This window comes from Scyliorhinus torazame, chromosome 17 (genome assembly GCF_047496885.1).
Source record: "Scyliorhinus torazame isolate Kashiwa2021f chromosome 17, sScyTor2.1, whole genome shotgun sequence".
NCBI lineage: Eukaryota > Metazoa > Chordata > Chondrichthyes > Carcharhiniformes > Scyliorhinidae > Scyliorhinus > Scyliorhinus torazame.
The window spans coordinates 130,030,090-130,050,832 of NC_092723.1; the positions used below are offsets into that span (position 1 = coordinate 130,030,090).

Genomic DNA, 20,743 nt, shown 5'->3' on the forward strand with positions numbered 1-20,743 from the left:
CCGGTCCACCATGCGCCCCCTCCAAACCGGCATCATTGGGACGCGCGCCGTTGGTGCGTCATCGGCCAGCCCACCCGCGATATTCCGCCCCCGCTAGGCCGAGTTCTCGACGGCACGGACCACATGTGGTCCCAGCCGTCGGGAACCTGGCGTGCCACCTGTGTACAGTGTCCAGCGCCGCCACACTTGTCCGGGATCCATGCCGCTGGCTGGGGGCTTCTGCTAGGGTTGGGGGGACCGGTGGGGTGTGGGATGTGGGGTTGCAGTTGGTGGGTTAAGGTTCAAGCATGGGCAGAGCCATGTTTTACGGCACAACCGGCGATTCTCCAGACGTTTTCGGCGCGATCCGCGGGCGTTTCTCGAGGTGCCGGTGCTAGCCCTTCACCGGAATCGGTGAGGGGTTCGCAACGATTTTCCTGTCGTAAAACTCCCGCGGAATATCCATTTGCCCCAGCCCAATGTATTTCAGAAGCTGCCCGTACCTTTCTATGCCCACTAAAGAATAACACAAATTACCTGGGCATCACCTGGCCTGACTCTACTTCTGGACTCGGTTTCTCTTCTGCAATAAGCAGCTCGGTCTGATTATCATCATCATCTGGTGTAGAAGGGTGTGGACTCCCACCTGCAGGATAGTGTAAGAAGAGTGGTTGTCACAATGTACTGCACAACTTAAAGAGATAATAAATAATAAATCCAATCAGCAATTCAGAACATTCTCTACACAGATAGTAGTTAGCATGTGGAACATGTTATTCAATATTTGAGATGAAGAACAAATATATTTCAGGGGCAGCTAGATGAGTACATAAAACTGTCAAATTTTTATGGACCTGCTACATTTTTCCTATTTTTATTTGATTATTTTCTACCCCATGGCATTTACAATCTTCTCCCTGCCCCTGCAGTTCTCACCTGCACTGAGGTCGCTGCCAATCTTGCCACCGTCTGCCTGAAGCAGCATGCTTTTTGGGGGCATCTTTGTGCCAAAAGCAGTTTGAATGTTCTCAACAAGCGTTTTACACTGGGGACTGTCCACCCAGATACGTTCCCCAAGTGAATCCTCAATGTAAACCTGCAACAACAAAAGGGAGGCAGCAAATGCTAACCTGTTGCTTCCAAAAACGTAGTCAATGAGAGAAAAGAAACAATTGCAGTAAAGAGCTGGGCACCGTAGCACAGTGATTATATTATTGGGCTAGTAATCCAGAGAGCTGAATTAATGATCTGGAGACACATGCTCAAATCCCAGAAGCTGGGGAATTTAAATACAGTTAATTAAATAATTCTGGAATAACAAGTTAGTCTCAGAAATGGTGATCTTGAAACAACTGGATTGTCATGAAATACATTAGTGAGCCAAGTGGAATTTTAAGGAAAGAAAATTGCAATCCTCATGCGGTTTGGTCATAGTAACGTTAGCTGACTCTTAACTGCCCCCTGAAACATTCTGGCAAGCCACTCCGTTGCAAAACCATGCTAAGAATATCTATGCAAAACTATGGTAAGAATAAAAAGGGGCAGACTACCTGACATCAACAAAGGCACCCAACATGGCAAAGACACACCCTATCCAGTCAACCCTGAAGTCCTCCCCATGAAAATCTGGGAACTTTTGTTAAAATTGGAAGAGCTTTCCTACAGAGTAGTCAAGCAAAAGAATACAGGTGTGATTCAGCGGCCTGCAATGCCAAAAAAGGCCCCGCTATTCAATGGCACTTTGCCTTTCTTTTTGCTTCACTGAGGAACTCCCTATCAAGGCCACCCATTAAGTCATTTCCTGCAGCAGGAGGACTACCCAAGGATTGGGGCGCCATTTTTAAAGGCAGCGGCCGCAGGACCTCTTCTCTCTCTTCCCTCCGCACCCCTCCACACGCCCCCCCCCCCCCCCCCCCCACCCCAAAACCAATTTACCTCTTCTGGGGTCCTCAAAACTCCCCCCCACCCCACCTCTTATGGACAAGGCCCCCTGGGACGGCCCCTGCATGGGCAACCTCTCACCTCAGCACCTCCAGCCTGGCTCCTTGACAGTGCCACTGTTCCCAGGGGCGAGGGTGCCACCTTGCCCTGTACCCAACCACCCAGGGGCCTCGTCTCCCCAGCTACCACCCCCCCCCCCCCCCCGCCCGAGGTGCCATCGCGGCTGATTCATGACATTACCAAATAGCACCCAGTTGAGGCCTTGGTGTGGAGGCCGGTGAATCCCGTGCCCCAGTGAATCTGCCAAACACTATTCAAACGAGACTAATGAATCATTTAAATATGCGCCTGGATCTCACACTGCGAGATCACGATCCAGATTGCGACACCTCATGCGATTCTGTTGAAACTTGCGAGACATTTTGAGCACCGCGAACCTCGGCCTGACACCAAGTCATGCACGAGGAGGCTGCTGAATTGTGCCGTACATATAACTTATGAATTATGTACGGACATGTTCAACTTTTAAATAAGGCGTGACACAGTGGTTAGCACTGCTGCCTCACACCACTGAGGACCCGGGTTCGATCCCAGCCCTAGGTCACTGTCCGTGTGTAGTTTGCACATTCTCCCAGTGTCTGCATGGGTCTCACCCCCACAACTCAAAAGATGTGCAGGATAGGTGGATTGGCCACACGAAAAAAAAATTGCCCCTTAAACTGAAAACAAAATTCTGTATTTTAAATTTTAAAAAGAAAATTAAAAAGTATATAAGACGCGTTTTTAAAAGCAAAAATACAAGCCAAAGACCATGGATGAAGTAAATTCGGACAACGTAAAATTCAGTTACTGTCTCAGAGATTCCTGTGTGGGTGATACAAAGCAGAAGATAGGCATTTCAAAGGAAGAAGCCATACAAAAGTGAACTATCACCTCCTCTGGAGATAATGGAAGCTGATTATCATCTCAGCAGGCAGTATATCCTGTAAACTATGCCCCAGATCTGTTTTGTGGATTTTCTCCTCCCAGGAATACATAAGAATCTGGCATAAAAGGATAACTGCAAAACTTAACAATGTGGCGTAGTGCAGGCATTGTCAAACTCGGGGGCGCGACCCCGCGGGCGGGTGTCGGGAGGGTCGCGGTGCTGTCCGTCGCGGCGCTTCCGATCGCGCAAATCTGCGTGCAACAGCCGCAGCAGACGGCTTTTAATAATGCCGGCTGCGAGCAGCCTTCAAAATGGTCAGGAAGAGATTTTTAAAAAGCCGGCCGCACTGCGCGTGCGTGTCCGATCATTGGTGCGCATGCGCAAAATGCGCATGCACACCGATGATTGGGCATGCATGCGCAGTGTGGCAGCATTTGTTTTTATATGGTCGCAGCCTTTTTTTTCCAAGTTTGGGGAACAAAGGGACCATTTCCTCCATTTTTGTCAGCAACAAACAAGGTAAGAGAAAATGGTGGGTCACGCAGGTCGGTCGGCGTGATTCACGAAGGTCAGCCGGCGTGGGTCGCGAAGGCCGGCCGGCGTGGGTCGCAAAGGCCGGCCGGCGTGGGTCGCAAAGGCCGGCCGGCGTGGGTCGCGAAGGCCGGCCGGCGTGGGTCGCGAAGGCCGGCCGGCGCGGGTCGCGAAGGCCGGCCGACGCGGGTCGCGAAGGTCGGCCGGCGCGGGTCGCGAAGGTCGGCCGGCGTGGGTCGCGAAGGTCGGCCGGCGTGGGTCGCGAAGGTCGGCCGGCGTGGGTCGCGAAGGTCGGCCAGGTTGGGTCCCGAAGGTTGGCCGGTTAGTAAAATTGGGTCCCCGGAAAAAAAGTTTGAAACACACTGGTGTAGTGCTTGGTGTGTGTGATGCATAAGGCAGAAAAGACACAGTTGTCACCCCTGCTCTTTCTCGGATTGTTGAAACAAGCCACTTCAGCAAAACCACAGCTGTAAAGGAAGCAGGATGATAGCTTGTCTTTTTTTTGTAAGGGGCAATTTAGTGTGGCCAATCCACCGAACCTGCACATCTTTGGGTTGTGGGGGCGAGACCAACGCAGACACAGGGAGAATGTGCAAACTCCACACGGACAGTGACCCGGGGCCTGGATCGAAACCGGGGCCCTCAGCCATGAGGCAGCAGTGCTAACCACTGTGCCACCCTCGAAGCAAGACCGCTTTTCAGCTAAGCTGCAGACCCTGGAATCTCAAAAACAATAATCAACTGCTGCCATCCGCACAACTGGATTCACGAATCTCAGACGGCCACAACGCTTTATCATCTGCTCCTCACAGACAAGTCAATGACTGAGTGTATATCTTTTTTCTTATTTTTGGACTCCTTTCTCATTTCGAATGTGTGAATCTATGTGCATGGGTTTTATTATTTTCCTTGCGTTTAGTACCTAACATACCCGCTCTTTCTCATTCTCCCAGTGTCTCCCTGGGTCTCACCCCCAAAAAGATGTGCACGGAAGGTGAATTGGCCACACTAAATTGTCCCTTAATTGGAAAAAGAATTTAAAAAAACACTTTTATCAACTCAAGAAAATCTGGTTAACTTGGCTCATTTTAAGACACAAATACATTGGGTCTAGGAAAGGTATCTGCAAGAGAAGTGATCCTTCTGAAGTAATCTTATGGCAACCATCAAGGGGGTTGAGTAAAGAAAGGGAGCCAGTTCATTCCTCCTCACCCAGGAGCATAACAATTTGTGAGTATCCCGCTCGGAACTTAACAAATTGGGGCTCATGCCAAGACAGCTCCCACAGAGGGGACTGAGGATAAGAAATTTTAGGGACCTTGCCCGGTAACCAATCGTAACACTAACTGTCACAGATGCATCTACCCATGACAACAATGGTAGGAGTGACCATCACATTCTTTGTGGAAACAAAGTTCGATCTTCAAATATCTACCATCGTGTTCTGCATCAGTATCGCCAACTTGAAGCACAGGATCATAGGAACAGCAGTAGGCCATTTAGCCTCTCAAGCCTGTCTGTGATTTAATTAGATCATGGTTGATCTACAATCTAACTCCATATACCCAATTTTCCCCTTATCCCTTAATACCTTTGGTTAACAAAAATATTCCAACTTCAGATTTAAATTTAACAACTGTTCCAGAGTTCCAAACTTCTATCTCCCTTTGTGTGTAAAATTGTTTTCTAATAACACTCCTGAACCATCTGGCTCAAATTTCTTGGCTATGCCCTCGGTCCCAGACCTCCCCAACCAGCAGGAATCGTTTCTCTCCATCTACCCTACCGGTTTCCATTAATAACCTGAAAACTGGAATCGAATCAACCCATACCCTTCTAAATTTTAGGCAATACAATCCTAGCTTATATAATCTATCCTCATAATCTGAGTCTCAAGTCCAGGCATCATTCTGGTAAATCTATGCTGTACTGCCTCAAAGGCCAATGTATCCTGACCATGGTGTGATACCCAGAACTGCTCACTGTACTCCAGGTGTGGTCTAACCAGTGCTTTGTATAGCTGAAGCATGTGTTCAAAGATGTGCAGGTTATGTGGATTGGCCATGCTGAATTGCCCCTTGGGTGTCCAAGGGTTGGGTGGAGGATTAGGCCGAGGTGGGGTGCTCTTTCAGAGGGTCAGTGCACTCAATGGGCCAAATGGCCTCCTTCTGCACTGAAGGAATTCTATGAATCGCTTCCCTTATATTCTAGTCTTTTAGATAAAAAAGGCAGGATTCCATTAAACCTTTCCATTATTTGCTGCCTGTTCATGATATTTTAATGATCTCGTTATCTAGACTGTCAAGTCTCTTTGGATCTCCATTATTCTAGCTTTTCACCATGGAGAAAGTTTTATCTTTTCTGGGTCCAAAGCGTGTGGCCAGTTTTACCCATTCACTTAGTATACCTATATTATTTTGTAATGTTACACTTACAATGCCATCTATCTTTGTGTAATCAACATATTTGCATATGTGTCCTTCTGTCTGATCATTTACGTTGTTTTTTTAAAAAAATATTTTATTGAAAATTTTTGGTCAACCAACACAGTACATTGTGCATCCTTTACACAATATTATAACAACACAAATAACAATGACCTATTTTATAAACAGAAAATGAATAAATAATAAATAACAAAAATGAAAACTAACCCTAATTGGCAACTGCCTTATCACAAGTAACACTCTCCAAAAATATAATTTAACAGTCCAAGATATAATTATCTGTAGCAACGACCTATACATATTATACAGTATATATTAACAACCCTGAGAGTCCTTCTGGTTCCTCCTCCCCCCCCCCCCCCCCACCCCGATCCTGGGCTGCTGCTGCTGCCTTCTTTTTTCCATTCCATCTATCTTTCTGCGAGGTATTCGACGAACGGTTGCCACCGCCTGGTGAACCCTTGAGCCGACCCCCTTAGAACGAACTTAATCCGCTCTAGCTTTATAAACCCTGCCATGTCATTTATCCAGGTCTCCACCCCCGGGGGCTTGGCTTCTTTCCACATTAGCAATATCCTGCGCCGGGCTACTAGGGACGCAAGGGCCAAAACATCGGCCTCTCTCGCCTCCTGCATTCCCGGCTCTTGTGCAGCCCCAAATACAGCCAACCCCCAGCTTGGTTCGACCCAGACCCCTACTACTTTTGAAAGCACCTTTGTCACCCCCATCCAAAACCCCTGTAGTGCCGGGCATGACCAAAACATATGGGTATGATTCGCTGGGCTTCTCGAGCACCTCGCACACCTATCCTCCACCCCAAAAAATTTACTGAGCCGTGCTCCAGTCATATGTGCCCTGTGTAATACCTTAAACTGAATCAGGCTTAGCCTGGCACACGAGGCCGACGAGTTTACCCTGCTTAGGGCATCTGCCCACAGCCCCTCCTCGATCTCCTCCCCCAGCTCTTCTTCCCATTTCCCTTTTAGTTCATCTACCATAGTCTCCCCTTCGTCCCTCATTTCCCTATATATATCTGACACCTTACCATCCCCCACCCATGTCTTTGAGATCACTCTGTCCTGCACCTCTTGTGTCGGGAGCTGCGGGAATTCCCTCACCTGTTGCCTCGCAAAAGCCCTCAGTTGCATATACCTGAATGCATTCCTTGGGGCAACCCATATTTCTCGGTCAGCGCTCCCAGACTCGCGAACTTCCCATCCACAAACAGATCTTTCAGTTGCGTTATTCCTGCTCTTTGCCACATTCCATATCCCCCATCCATTCCCCCCGGGGCAAACCTATGGTTGTTTCTTATCGGGGACCCCCCCAAGGCTCCAGTCTTTCCCCTATGCCGTCTCCACTGTCCCCAAATCTTCAGTGTAGCCACCACCACCGGGCTTGTGGTGTAGTTCCTCGGTGAGATCGGCAATGGGGCTGTCACCATAGCCTGTAGGCTAGTCCCCCTACAGGACGCCCTCTCTAATCTCTTCCACGCCGCTCCCTCCTCCTCTCCCATCCACTTACTCACCATTGAAATATTAGCGGCCCAATAATACTCACTTAGGCTCGGTAGTGCCAGCCCCCCCCTATCCCTGCTACGCTGTAAGAATCCCTTCCTCACTCTCGGGGTCTTCCCGGCCCACACAAACCCCATGATGCTCTTTTCAATCCTTTTTTAAAAAGCCTTCGTGATCACCACCGGGAGGCACTGAAACACAAAGAGGAATCTCGGGAGGACCACCATCTTAACCGCCTGCACCCTCCCTGCCAGTGACAGGGATACCATATCCCATCTCTTGAAATCCTCCTCCATTTGTTCCACCAACCGCGTTAAATTTAACCGATGCAATGTGCCCCAATTCTTGGCTATCTGGATCCCCAGGTAACGAAAGTCCCTTGTTACCTTCCTCAACGGTAGGTCCTCTATTTCTCTACTCTGCTCCCTTGGATGCACCACAAACAACTCACTTTTCCCAGTGTTCAATTTATACCCTGAAAAATCCCCAAACTCCCCAAGTATCCGCATTATTTCTGGCATCCCCTCCGCCGGGTCTGCCACATATGGTAACAAATCGTCCGCATACAAAGATACCCGGTGTTCTTCTCCTCCTCCAAGTACTCCCCTCCACTTCTTGGAACCCCTCAACGCTATCGCCAGGGGTTCAATCGCCAGTGCAAACAATAATGGGGACAGAGGGCATCCCTGCCTTGTCCCTCGATGGAGCCGAAAATATGCAGATCCCCGTCCATTCGTGACCACACTCGCCATCGGGGCCCTATACAACAGCTGCACCCATCTAACATACCCCTCTCCAAAACCAAATCTCCTTAACACCTCCCACAAATAATCCCACTCCACTCTATCAAATGCTTTCTCGGCATCCATCGCCACTACTATCTCCGTTTCCCCCTCTTGTGGGGGCATCATCATTACCCCTAACAGCCTCCGTATATTCGTGTTCAGCTGTCTCCCCTTCACAAACCCAGTTTGGTCCTCGTGGACCACCCCCGGGACACATTCCTCTATTCTCATTGCCATTACCTTGGCCTGGATCTTGGCATCTACATTTAGGAGGGAAATAGGTCTATAGGACCCGCATTGTAGCGGGTCCTTTTTTGTTCTATGTTCTTTAAGAGAAGCGATATCGTTGCTTCAGACATAGTCGGGGGCAATTGTCCCCTTTCCTTTGCCTCATTAAAGGTCCTCGTCAATACCGGGGCGAGCAAGTCCACATATTTTCTATAGAATTCGACTGGGAATCCATCCGGTCCCGGGGCCTTTCCCGCCTGCATGCTCCTAATTCCTTTCACCACTTCTTCTACCTCGATCTGTGCTCCCAGTCCCACCCTTTCCTGCTCTTCCACCTAGGGAAATTCCAGCCGATCCAAGAAGCCCATCATTCTCTCCCTCCCATCCGGGGGTTGAGCTTCATATAATTTTTTATAAAATGTCTTGAACACTCCATTCACTCTCTCCGCTCCCCGCTCCATCTCTCCTTCCTCATCCCTCACTCCCCCTATTTCCCTCGCTGCTCCCCTTTTCCTCAATTGGTGTGCCAGCAACCTGCTCGCCTTCTCCCCATATTCGTACTGTACACCCTGTGCCTTCCTCCATTGTGCCTCTGCAGTGCCCGTAGTCAGCAAGTCAAATTCTACATGTAGCCTTTGCCTTTCCCTGTACAGTCCCTCCTCCGGTGCTTCCGCATATTGTCTGTCCACCCTCAAAAGTTCTTGCAGCAACCGCTCCCGTTCCTTACTCTCCTGCTTCCCTTTATGTGCCCTTATTGATATCAGCTCCCCTCTAACCACCGCCTTCAGCGCCTCCCAGACCACTCCCACCTGGACCTCCCCATTATCATTGAGTTCCAAGTACTTTTCAATGCACCCCCTCACCCTTAGACACACCCCCTCATCTGCCATTAGTCCCATGTCCATTCTCCAGGGTGGGCGCCCTCCTGTTTCCTCCCCTATCTCCAAGTCTACCCAGTGTGGAGCGTGATCCGAAATGGCTATAGCCGTATACTCCGTTCCCCTCATCTTTCGGGATCAACGCCCTTCCCAGCACAAAAAAGTCTATTCGCGAGTAGACTTTATGGACATAGGAGAAAAACGAGAACTCCTTACTCCTAGGTCTGCTAAATCTCCACGGGTCTACACCTCCCATCTGCTCCATAAAATCTTTAAGTACCTTGGCTGCTGCCGGCCTCCTTCCAGTCCTGGACTTCGACCTATCCAGCCCTGGTTCCAACACCGTATTAAAATCTCCCCCCATTATCAGCTTTCCCATCTCTAGGTCCGGAATGCGTCCTAGCATCCGCCTCATAAAATTGGCATCATCCCAGTTCGGGGCATATACGTTTACCAAAACCACCGTCTCCCCCTGTAGTTTGCCACTCACCATCACGTATCTGCCCCCGTTATCCGCCACTGTAGTCTTTGCCTCGAACATTACCCGCTTCCCCACTAATATAGCCACCCCCCTGTTTTTCGCATCTAGCCCCGAATGGAACACCTGCCCCACCCATCCTTTGCGTAGCCTAACCTGGTCTATCAGTTTCAGGTGCGTTTCCTGTAACATAACCACATCTGCCTTAAGTTTCTTAAGGTGTGCGAGTACCCGTGCCCTCTTTATCGGCCCGTTCAGCCCTCTCACGTTCCACGTGATCAGCCGGGTTGGGGGGCTTCCGACCCCCCCCCCTTGTCGATTAGCCATCCCCTTTTTCCAGCTCCTCACCCGGTTCCCACGCAGCTGTATCTCCCCCAGGCGGTGCCCCCCCGCCCATCCCCTCCCATACCAGCTCCCCCCTCTCCCCAGCAGCAGCAATCCAGTAACTCCCCCCTCCCACCCCCCCCGCTAGATCCCCCGCTAGCGTAATTACTCCCCCCATGTTGCTCCCAGAAGTCAGCAAACTCTGGCCGACCTCGGCTTCCCCCCGTGACCTCGGCTCGCATCGTGCGACGCCCCCTCCTTCCTGCTTCTCTATTCCCGCCATGATTATCATAGCGCGGGAACCAAGCCCGCGCTTCTCCCTTGGCCCCGCCCCCAATGGCCAACGCCCCATCTCCTCCACCTCCCCTCCTCCCCCCATCACCACCTGTGGAAGAGAGAAAAGTTACCACATCGCAGGATTAGTACATAAAACTCCTCTTTCCCCCCTTTTTAACCCCCCTCTTCGCCCCCCACATTCGCCCCACCACTTTGTTCAAACGTTCTTTTTAATAACCCGCTCATTCCAGTTTTTCTTCCACAATAAATGTCCACGCTTCATCCGCCGTCTCAAAGTAGTGGTGCCTTCCTCGATATGTGACCCACAGTCTTGCCGGTTGCAGCATTCCAAATTTTATCTTCTTTTTATGAAGCACCGCCTTGGCCCGATTAAAGCTCGCTCTCCTTCTCGCCACCTCCGCACTCCAGTCTTGATAAACGCGGATCACCGCGTTCTCCCATTTACTGCTCCGAGTTTTCTTTGCCCATCTAAGGACCATTTCTCTATCCTTAAAACGGAGGAATCTCACCACTATGGCTCTGGGAATTTCTCCTGCTCTCGGTCCTCGCGCCATCACTCGGTATGCTCCCTCCACCTCCAACGGACCCGCCGGGGCCTCCGCTCCCATTAACGAGTGCAGCATCGTGCTCACATATGCCCCGACGTCCGCTCCCTCCACACCTTCAGGAAGACCAAGAATCATCAGGTTGTTCCTCCTTGCGTTGTTCTCCAGTGCCTCCAACCTTTCCACACATCGTTTCTGATGTGCCTCATGCATCTCCGTCTTCACCACCAGGCCCTGTATGTCGTCCTCATTCTCGGCTGCCTTTGCCTTCACGACCCGAAGCTCCCGCTCCTGGGTCTTTTGTTCCTCCTTTAGCCCTTCAATCGCCTGTAGTATCGGGGCCAACAGCTCTTTCTTCATTTCCTTTTTGAGCTCTTCCACACAGCATTTCAAGAACTCTTGTTGTTCAGGGCCCCATGTTAAACTGCCACCTTCCGACGCCATCTTGGTTTTTGCTTGCCTTCCTTGCCGCTGTTCTAAAGGATCCACTGCAATCCAGCCACTTTCTCCTCCTTTTTTCGTCCGTATCCAGGGGGGATTCCCTTCTGGTTTACCGCACAGTGTTTTTAGCCGTCAAAATTGCCGTTGGGGCTCCTATCAAGAGCCCAAAAGTCTGTTTCACCGGGAGCTGCCGAAACGTGCGACTCAGCTGGTCATCGCCACACCCGGAACGATCATTTACGTTGTTAATAAACAGTGAATGATTGAGGGCCCTACACAGCCTTACGATAATAATAATCTTTATTAGTGTCACAAGTAGGTTTACATTAACACTGCAATGACGCTACTGTAAAAATCCCCCAGTTATCACACTCCGGCGCCTGTTCGGGTACACTGAGGGAGAATTCAGAATATCCAATTCACCCGACAAGCACGTATTTCGGGATGTGTGGGAGGAAACCGGAGCACCCGGAAGAAACCCACGCAGACACGGGGAAAACGTGCAGACTCCGCACAGAGGGTGACCCAGGCCAGGAATCAAACCCGGGTCCCTGGCGCTGTGAAGCAACAGTGCTAACCACTGTGCTACCATGCCGAGACACCACAAGTTGAGTTACGGTCACAATCAGATCTGCCATGATATTATTGAAGGATAGAGCAGGCTTGAGTGGCCGAATGGCCTGCACCAGATTCTTATGTTCTTTTGTGCACCCAGCTTTAGGACCCTGGCAGTGGAAGTTCTGTCCACTGAGAGCTGCTGGGTATTCAGATGCCAACAGCTCCTCATTTCCATCAGTGTCATTAGGAACAGTGGTGGCTGCTGGCAATGCACACATCAGCGTCCCAGGATTGCTGAGGGACCGCAGGTCAAAAGTGTGTGATGGCAGGATGGGGGTAACGAGGTTGGGAGTCAATGCAAGATGGTGGGGTGAAGCTGCCAGAGCCAAGGGCAGGGGATGGCTTCTGGTGCTCCCCCCTCACCTACCCATTGCTGGGTCCCTTGATCAGCCACTGAACACCTGACAGAGGTTCCTGTTGCAATGGGCTGGATTAAATTCTGCACCAACTCCAGCACTATTGTGACACAGCAGTGTATTCAGGAGATAATCTAATGCCACCGCCAATATAAAATTTACTCTTAGTTGTACCTTGACAAAGATTTCAGGCCAATTTTCATCTTCTTCGTAGGCTGCCATGAGGAGGTTACAAGTGAGTACAGACACCAAACTATTCCCCTTGGCTTTGAAATTAATGGAGGCATCACGTCGAAGCAGACTGCACAACGCCTAGTGGAAACAGGGATATTAAAAAGACGTCAATAAGACTTGGGCAATGCTCATTTGCCTTCAAATTTTCTTCCCATTTCTTTCCTGAAAACAGCTTGAGTATCTAAAAAAAGTGCCACAGAATCTAGAGGGAACAGTCTAACTGATCTATATTGTTGCTCATGTTCAAGAGCATCCTGCCCCTCTTACTTCATTATACCTAGCTGCCAGATAGCCTTTCCATTCCTTGTCCCCTCATGAAATTAACTATTTTCCCTAAAAAGCATCCACATTAGTATTAAAAACAGTCCACAATGACTCTGTAGATAAATGCAGAACACAGTACGTGTCATATAGATCAAGAAGGCGCCAGATTTCATTCTTCTTCTGCTCTTAGCCAGGTCCACAGAGTGAATATTTCCTTGAAAGAGGCATTATGTGCAGTAAATTGAACCATTCCTTTTCATAAAAAGGGACTAAATCATTTCAGTTATGATCAACTATTTCACTTTAACTGTAACAGTAGAACCAGGGGACATGGCTTGCACTTGCAAAGAGTAAATTCAAAACTAATCTTCAGGAACAATATATCAGCAAGCGAGTAGTCAGTGTATGCAACATTTTCCCTCGGGAACACAGAACATAGAACATTACAGCGCAGTACAGGCCCTTCGGCCCTCAATGTTGCGCCGACCTATGAAACCACTCTAAAGCCCATCTACACTATTCCCTTATCGTCCATATGTCTATCCAATGACCACTTGAGTGCTCTTAGTGTTGGCGAGTCCACTACTGTTGCAGGCAGGGCATTCCACGCCCTTACTACTCTGAGTAAAGAGCCTACCTCTGACATCTGTCCTATATCTATCTCCCCTCAATTTAAAGCCATGTCCCCTCGTGCTGGACATCATCATCCAAGGAAAAAGGCTCTCACTGTCCACCCTATCTAATCCTCTGATCATCTTGTAAGCCTCAATTAAGTCACCTCTTAATCTTCTTCTATCTAACAAAAACAGCCTCAAGTCCCTCAGCCTTCCCTCATAAGATCTTCCCTCCATACCAGGCAACATTATGGTAAATCTCCTCTGCACCCTTTCCAATGCTTCCACATCCTTCCGATAATGCGGCGACCAGAATTGCACGCAATACTCCAAATGCAGCCGCACAAGTTTTGTACAGCTGCAACATGACCTCATGGCTCCGAAACTCAATCCCTCTACCAATAAAAGCTAACACACCGTACGCCTTCTTAACAACCCTCTCAACCTGGGTGGTAACTTTCAGGGATCTATGTACATGGACACCGAGATCTCTCTGCTCATCCACACTCCAAGAATCTTACCATTAGCCCAGTACTCTGTCTTCCTGTTATTCCTTCCAAAATGAATCACCTCACACTTTTCTCCATTAAACTCCATTTGCCACCTCTCACCCAGCGCTGCAGCTTATCTATGTCCCTCTGTAACTTGTAACATCCGTCCGCACTGTCCACAACTCCACCGACTTTAGTGTCATCTGCAAATTTACTCACCCATCCTTCTACGCCCTCCTCCAGGTCATTTATAAAAATAACAAACAGCAGTGGCCCCAAAACAGATCCTTGTGGTACACCACTAGTAACTGGACTCCAGTCTGAACATTTCCCATCAACCACCACCCTTTGTCTTCTTCCAGCTAGCCAATTTCTGATCCAAACTGCTAAATCACCCTGAATCCCATGCCTCCGTATTTTCTGCAGTAGCCTACCGTGGGGAACCTTATCAAACGCTTTACTGAAATCCAGAGACACCACATCAACTGGTTTACCCTCATCCACCTGTTTGGTCACCTTCTCAAAGAACTCAATAAGGTTTGTGAGGCACGACCTACCCTTCACAAAACAGTGTTGATTATCTCTAATCAAATTATTCCTTTCCAGATGATTATACATCCTATCTCTTATAAACCTTTCCAAGACTTTGCCCACAACAGAAGTAAGGCTCACTGGTCTATAGTTACCGGGGTTGTCTCTACTCCCCTTCTTGAACAAGGGGACAACATTTGCTCTCCTCCAGTCTTCTGGCACTATTCCTGTAGACAAAGATGACTTAAAGATCAAAGCCAAAGGCTCAGCAATCTCCTCCCTAGCTTCCCAGAGAATCCTAGGATAAATCCCATCCGGCCCAGGGGACTTATCTATTTTCACACTTTCCAGAATTGCTAACACCTCCTCCTTATGAACCTCAAGCCCTTCTAGTCTAGTAGCCTGAATCTCAGTATTGTCCTTGACAACACTGTCTTTTTCCTGTGTGAATACTGACGAAAAATATTCATTTAGCACCTCTCCTATCTCCTCGGACTCCACGCACAACTTCCCACTACTGTCCTTGACTGGCCCTACTCTTACCCTAGTCATTCTTTTATTCCTGACATATCTATAGAAAGCTTTAGGGTTATCCTTGATCCTACCTGCCAAAGACTTCTCATGTCCCCTCCTGGCTTCTTAGCTCTCTCTTTAGGTCCTTCCTAGCTAACTTGTAACTCTCGAGCGCCCTAACTGAACCTTCATGTCTCATCTTTACATAAGCCTCCTTCTTCCTCTTGACAAGTGTTTCGACTGCTTTAGTAAACCACGGTTCCCACGCTCGACCACTTCCTCCCTGCCCGACAGGTACATACTTATCAAGGACACGCAGTAGCTGTTCCTTGAACAAGCTCCACATTTCCATTGTGCCCATCCCCTGCAGTTTTCCTCTCCATCCAATGCATCCTAAGTCTTGCCTCATCGCATCCTAATTGTCCTTCCCCCAGATATAACTCTTGCCCTGCGGTATATACCTATCCCTTTCCATCACTAAAGTAAATGTAATTGAATTGTGGTCACTATCACCAAAGTGCTCACCTACCTCCAAATCTAACACCTGTCCTGGTTCATTACCCAGTACCAAATCCAATATGGCCTCACCTCTCATTGACCTATCTACATACTGTGTCAGGAAACCCTCCTGCACACATTGGACAAAAATGGACCCATCTAAAGTACTCGAACTGTAGCGTTTCCAGTCAATATTTGGAAAGTTCAAGTCCCCCATAACAACTACCCTGTTGCTTTCGCTCCTATCCAGAATCATCTTTGCAATCCTTTCTTCTACATGACTGGAACTTCCGGGCCTATAGAAAACACCTAACAGGGTGACCTCTCCTTTCCCGTTTCTAACCTCAGCACATACTACATCAGTAGACGAGTCCTCTTCAAACGTCCTTTCTGCCACCTTAATACTGTCCTTGACTAACATTTGGTATTGATGGATTCAAATGAAAATTAGATTGATTTAATTGAGTAAACAATATTTTTGGAATACAATATATTAGGAATTTGAAACACAATGTGTGGATGGTGTTGCACGCTTGGGAGGAACAGGTGACTTTGGGGCGAGGGAGGAACTGGTGACTTTGGGGTTATGACTCCCAAAGTGCTCCAGCACTGGGGTTTTCCTCATTTCATATCTGAACTGGTGGAGATTGATTGTTATGACTCATCAAGAACTCAATCATTGTATCATTCAATGGGCAGGATGGTTAAAGGCAGATTAGATGGAGTTGGTCTCATTTTCCTCAGCAGTTCTTTTCTCTACTCCAACATAATCCATACCCAACAATGCTTACCTCGATGACACCCTCCGTTGCAAAGATGTTGGGTTTGATTTTGGCCAAGTACATCAGGCTGAGAAACAGAGTGGTGTCTGGCTTCACTCGGTTCAGCTTCATCTGTTTAACTGCTCCACACAACAACCCTTCGATGCAGTCATCATTTCCATCCATTTCTGCAGCCTCTATTTCATCTAGCAGCGTTGCTGGGGGAACTGTAGCAAAGGTAACTCAAAATCACTCACTCTTCTAAACCAAACAGCCTGCGATAAATCTAGAATTGCATCCTGTGGCGAGAGATGAGTGCCTCTCATTCTACATTTACAAGATTTATGGCTCAAGCTCAGACAGCCAATCCAATAACTGAGCCATGCAGCCAGGAAGCATTGAATTCCTGTATGTTCAGCTCAGGTCATGGGACAGCACCGCAGAGTGGAAACCAAGGTACATTATGTTGGGTGCCCATGATATATGGCAACATTCACAGTAAAGGATTAAAGATTACAACATTAATCAACGGATTTGAATAATAATTCATGATTGAGCACTAGGCAATAACACGGTCAGATGCTCCATTGATCTGTAAAGGCAATTGATCTCCCAGTTTTTCTCTCCAGCAGGATCTTCCAGTCCCACTAAAGGCTCCCCCCGTGGCAGGGTGAGCGAGCCATATAAACGCCATCGACTTCGGCAGGACCGGAAGGTCCCACAATTGGCCAATGAGAACCTCCTCCGCCGCTGGAAAGCACATCGTGGGGGGGGACCGAAAAACTCTGGCCCAAGTCTAGCACGTCTGATGGTAGCAGCTAAAGAAGCACACAAAAATAGATGAAACCAAAGACCTTCCTGGTTTACAGGATTCAATTACTGTACATAATAACTCCAGTAATCCATCAAAAGAGGCCTATGTTTAAAAAGCAATCAAAAGTTAATGTAAGAGTGAATGTTCGTGTATTTCATCATCGGCATCATGGTTTTCAAATTCTTGCATTACAAAGGTGACCACACTTTCATTGACTGTAAAGTGTTTTAAGATGTCCATGGGTCATGAAAAGCACTATATAGATCCAAATCTTTCTTTCACTCGTCTAAGGAAAAACTTTCAGGGCGACAGAGAAAGAGCAATGAAGTGGATCTAATTGTAGCCATATCAGAGGGTTAGAACAGGCACAATGGGCCAAGTGGTCGCCTGATGTGCTGTAAAATTCTATGATTCAGAAAAGCTTCTTAGATCAATTGCCTTTACAAACCAATGGAGCATCAGTGTTATTGCCTAGTGCTGAATCATGAATGATTATTCAAATTCGTTGATAAATATCATAATCTTTAATCCTTTACTGCAAATGTTGTCGTATATCATGGGTATCCAACATAATGTATATACAGGGAAAAAGTAAAACAAAACTTGTCCCACAACAGTAATCACCTTATAAATTCTAAAACTGAATGGATAAATGGCATTTAACGCGTCTTAAATTTAGACAGTAAATCACTTCAATGCCACTGCAGACATATTCATCATCTGAATGGATCACTACACTGCAATCACAAACACTTCCCATTGCAATGTAAATTATGTTTCTTCTTTAAAAACAGAGCAGCCTTGCTTAAAGGCTATAATCCATGGCTTGGGAGACCATCAAGATTCAAAAGAGCATTCATAGAATTACAGAACATGTCCAGCACAGATGGAGAACATTCGATCTGTTGTGTTTATGCGCGTTCTTAACAAGAGCATTTAGCTACAGTTCCACCCCAGTGTTGCCCCAAAGCCCTACAATCTAATTTTCTCTTCAGGTGCTTTTCCAATTCCCTTTTGAAAGTCACAATTAAAATTGCCTCCCATACCTTTTCAGGCAGTGAATTCCAGGTGCAAACCATTTACTGCGTGAAATTGTTCTCCCTTATATTACCTTTGGGTTTTTAGACAATCACTTTAAATCTGTGTTCTCTGATTCTTGACCCTTCTGCCAATGGAAACAGTTTCGCTCTCCATCTACTCTGTTTAGAGCCCTCAGGACTATGAACACCACCCTCAAATCTCCTCTCCAATTTTTTTTTCTCAGGAGAACAATTACAGCTTCTCCAAGTAACTGGTTCCAGTGACGAGGGAATTAATTCTCACAAATCTTTTCTGCACCATCTCCGAAATCTTCATAATCTTCTCAAAAATGCAATACCCAAGATTTGACACAATACCGCAGTTTAGGCCAAACCAATGTTATATAAAAAACCATGACTTCCTTGCTTTATAGGGTAGCACGGTGGCACAGTGGTTAGCACTGCTGCCTGGTCAACTTTGTATCCTCAGTTGGCTTTCTGTAATTAGTCCACACTTATCCAAGACTATTAATTTTGCCCTGGATTATCGTTTTGAAAATCATTCCCACCACCGTGGTTAAACTGACTGGCCTGTAGTTGCTGGACTTATCCTTACAGGTGTCTTTGAACAAGTGTGTAATATTTGCAATTCTCTAACCCTCATGTCCAACAACCATTAGTGACCGGTACCTGCACAATTCCACCGTTACTTGCTTCAGCAGCCTTGGATATATCTCATTTCTTCCAGGTGGCAAATCAACTTCAAGTGTAGCCAATCTTTTTGTACCGCCGCTTTTATCAATTTTAAATCTATCTGGTTTCTCAACCACCATCACTTTCACGAAGACTTTGGTAGCATCTTCTTTGGTAAAGATAGATGCAAAGTACTAATTTATTAATAATCTTTATTGTCACAAGTAGGCATACATTAATACTGCAATGAAGTTACTATGAAAAGCCCCTCATCGCCACATTCCGGCACCTGGTCGGGTACACAGAGGGAGAATTCAGAATGTCCAAATCACCTACCAGCATGTCTTTCGGAACTTGTGGGAGGAAACCAGAGCACCCGGAGGAAACCCATGCAGACACGGGGAGAACGTGCAGACTTTGCACAGACAATGACGCAAGTCGGGAATCGAACCCGGATCCCTGGCTCCGTGAAGCAACAGTGCTAATCCTATTTAGTCCCTCTGCTTCTGGGCAAAGATGCTTTTATGGATCCTAGTCAGCATCACCCCTCCTTTTATTACCTTTTTACTATTTATATGTCCCCAGAAGACTTTTGGGCTCCTTTTTATTAGCTGTTAGTCTCTTCTCATATTCCCTTTGTACCTCTTATTTGCTTTTCTACTTCCCCCTCTAAACATTTTCTATTCAGCCTGGTCCTCACTTGTATTTTCAACCCGAGGTCGGTTTTACATACACTTTTTCGAGCAGCATGATGGCGCAGTGGTTAGCACTGCTGCCTCATGGCGACGAGGACCCGGGTTCGATCCCGGCCCCGGGACACTGGCCATGTGGAGTTTGCACATTCTCCCAGTGTCTGCATGATCTCACCCCCACAACCTAAAGATGAGAAGAAAGGTGGATTGGCCACGCTCAATTGCCCCTTAATTGGAAAAAAAAGAATTTTTAAAAGAAAAAAACATCAAAGCAAAAGTCTGTACTTAGAGCTTCCCTTCCTTGCCGCTGCTCCGAAGGATCCACTGCAATCCTGCCGCTATCCTCTCCTTTTTCCATCAATATCCGGGGGGATTCTCTTCTATTTCACCGCACAGTGATTTTGGCCGTTTAAAATTGCCGTTGGGGCTCGTCTAGAGCCCAAAAGTCCGTTCCAACGGGAGCTGCCGAAACGTGCGACTTAGCTGGTCATCGCCGCACCCGGAAGTCGCAAAAGTCTGTACTTAACCCCATATATCAGGTCACGAAAGCAAGTACGTATCATGCAATGCCCTGCTGCCTGCAACACTTACCTTCAATTGGTATGACAGATGGCTCTTTAATCGAAGGCGATATGGCCCGTTTCTCTGCGACTGCAGCCTCTGCTAGACGTCCAAGCGCACTCAGCGGCGGAGTGGAGGAGATCTTTGGGCGTTTTGAGAGGCCAGAGGTCGAGGCCATGGTCGATGATCCCTCTCGTTTCCTATCGGACTGCAGTCCAGTCTGTGCTGGCTTCAGCAGTGTTCCTGATGCCTTGGCATCAGACGCCTGGCCCTTTGAACCTAGTGCTATAAAATCCCCAGGGGGTGGGTGACCTGAAGGAAATAAAACCAAGAAATGCAAGAAAAACGAATGAGATGAAGATATGTATGGAAAGAGCTATCCTTCCAAATATAAATCTGAAAAGTGAATTCAATAGAAGTAAGCTTTGTTTCTTCAAATTTAGAATTTAACACCGAAAATAATAATAGAGATCACATACATGTCCAGCAGCTAAAGTATCAAGTGTTTCACTAAAGGACGAGATGAGGAGTTTTCCTGTCACACTGTCCTTTTAACTAGCCCAGATCATAAGCTACAGACTCTCTCAAAATTTAAATTGATCAATTTGTGTTTGGCAACGGTATTAAGGATTATGGAACCAAGGAAGATAAATGGAATTAAGATCAGACATGATCTAACTGAATGGCGGTCTTGCTCAAGGAGCTGAGTGGCCTATTCCTGGGACTGAGTGGCCAACCTAGTTCGAAATGAGATACATTTAGACA

General features: G+C 47.5%; 1 protein-coding gene across 1 annotated transcript in view; it reads right to left on the reverse strand.

Annotated features, from left to right (window-relative positions):
• Nucleotides 1-20,743, reverse strand: part of ints1 (integrator complex subunit 1) — a 169,976-nt gene that overhangs the window by 147,943 nt on the left and 1,290 nt on the right. The window contains exons 3-7 of the mRNA XM_072481022.1: nucleotides 20,009-20,290; nucleotides 16,230-16,426; nucleotides 12,468-12,605; nucleotides 916-1,075; nucleotides 517-625 (exon numbers count right to left, since the gene is read on the reverse strand). Of these exons, the coding sequence (XP_072337123.1) occupies nucleotides 517-625; nucleotides 916-1,075; nucleotides 12,468-12,605; nucleotides 16,230-16,426; nucleotides 20,009-20,290 (886 nt within the window). The remainder of the gene's footprint in view (nucleotides 1-516; nucleotides 626-915; nucleotides 1,076-12,467; nucleotides 12,606-16,229; nucleotides 16,427-20,008; nucleotides 20,291-20,743) is intronic.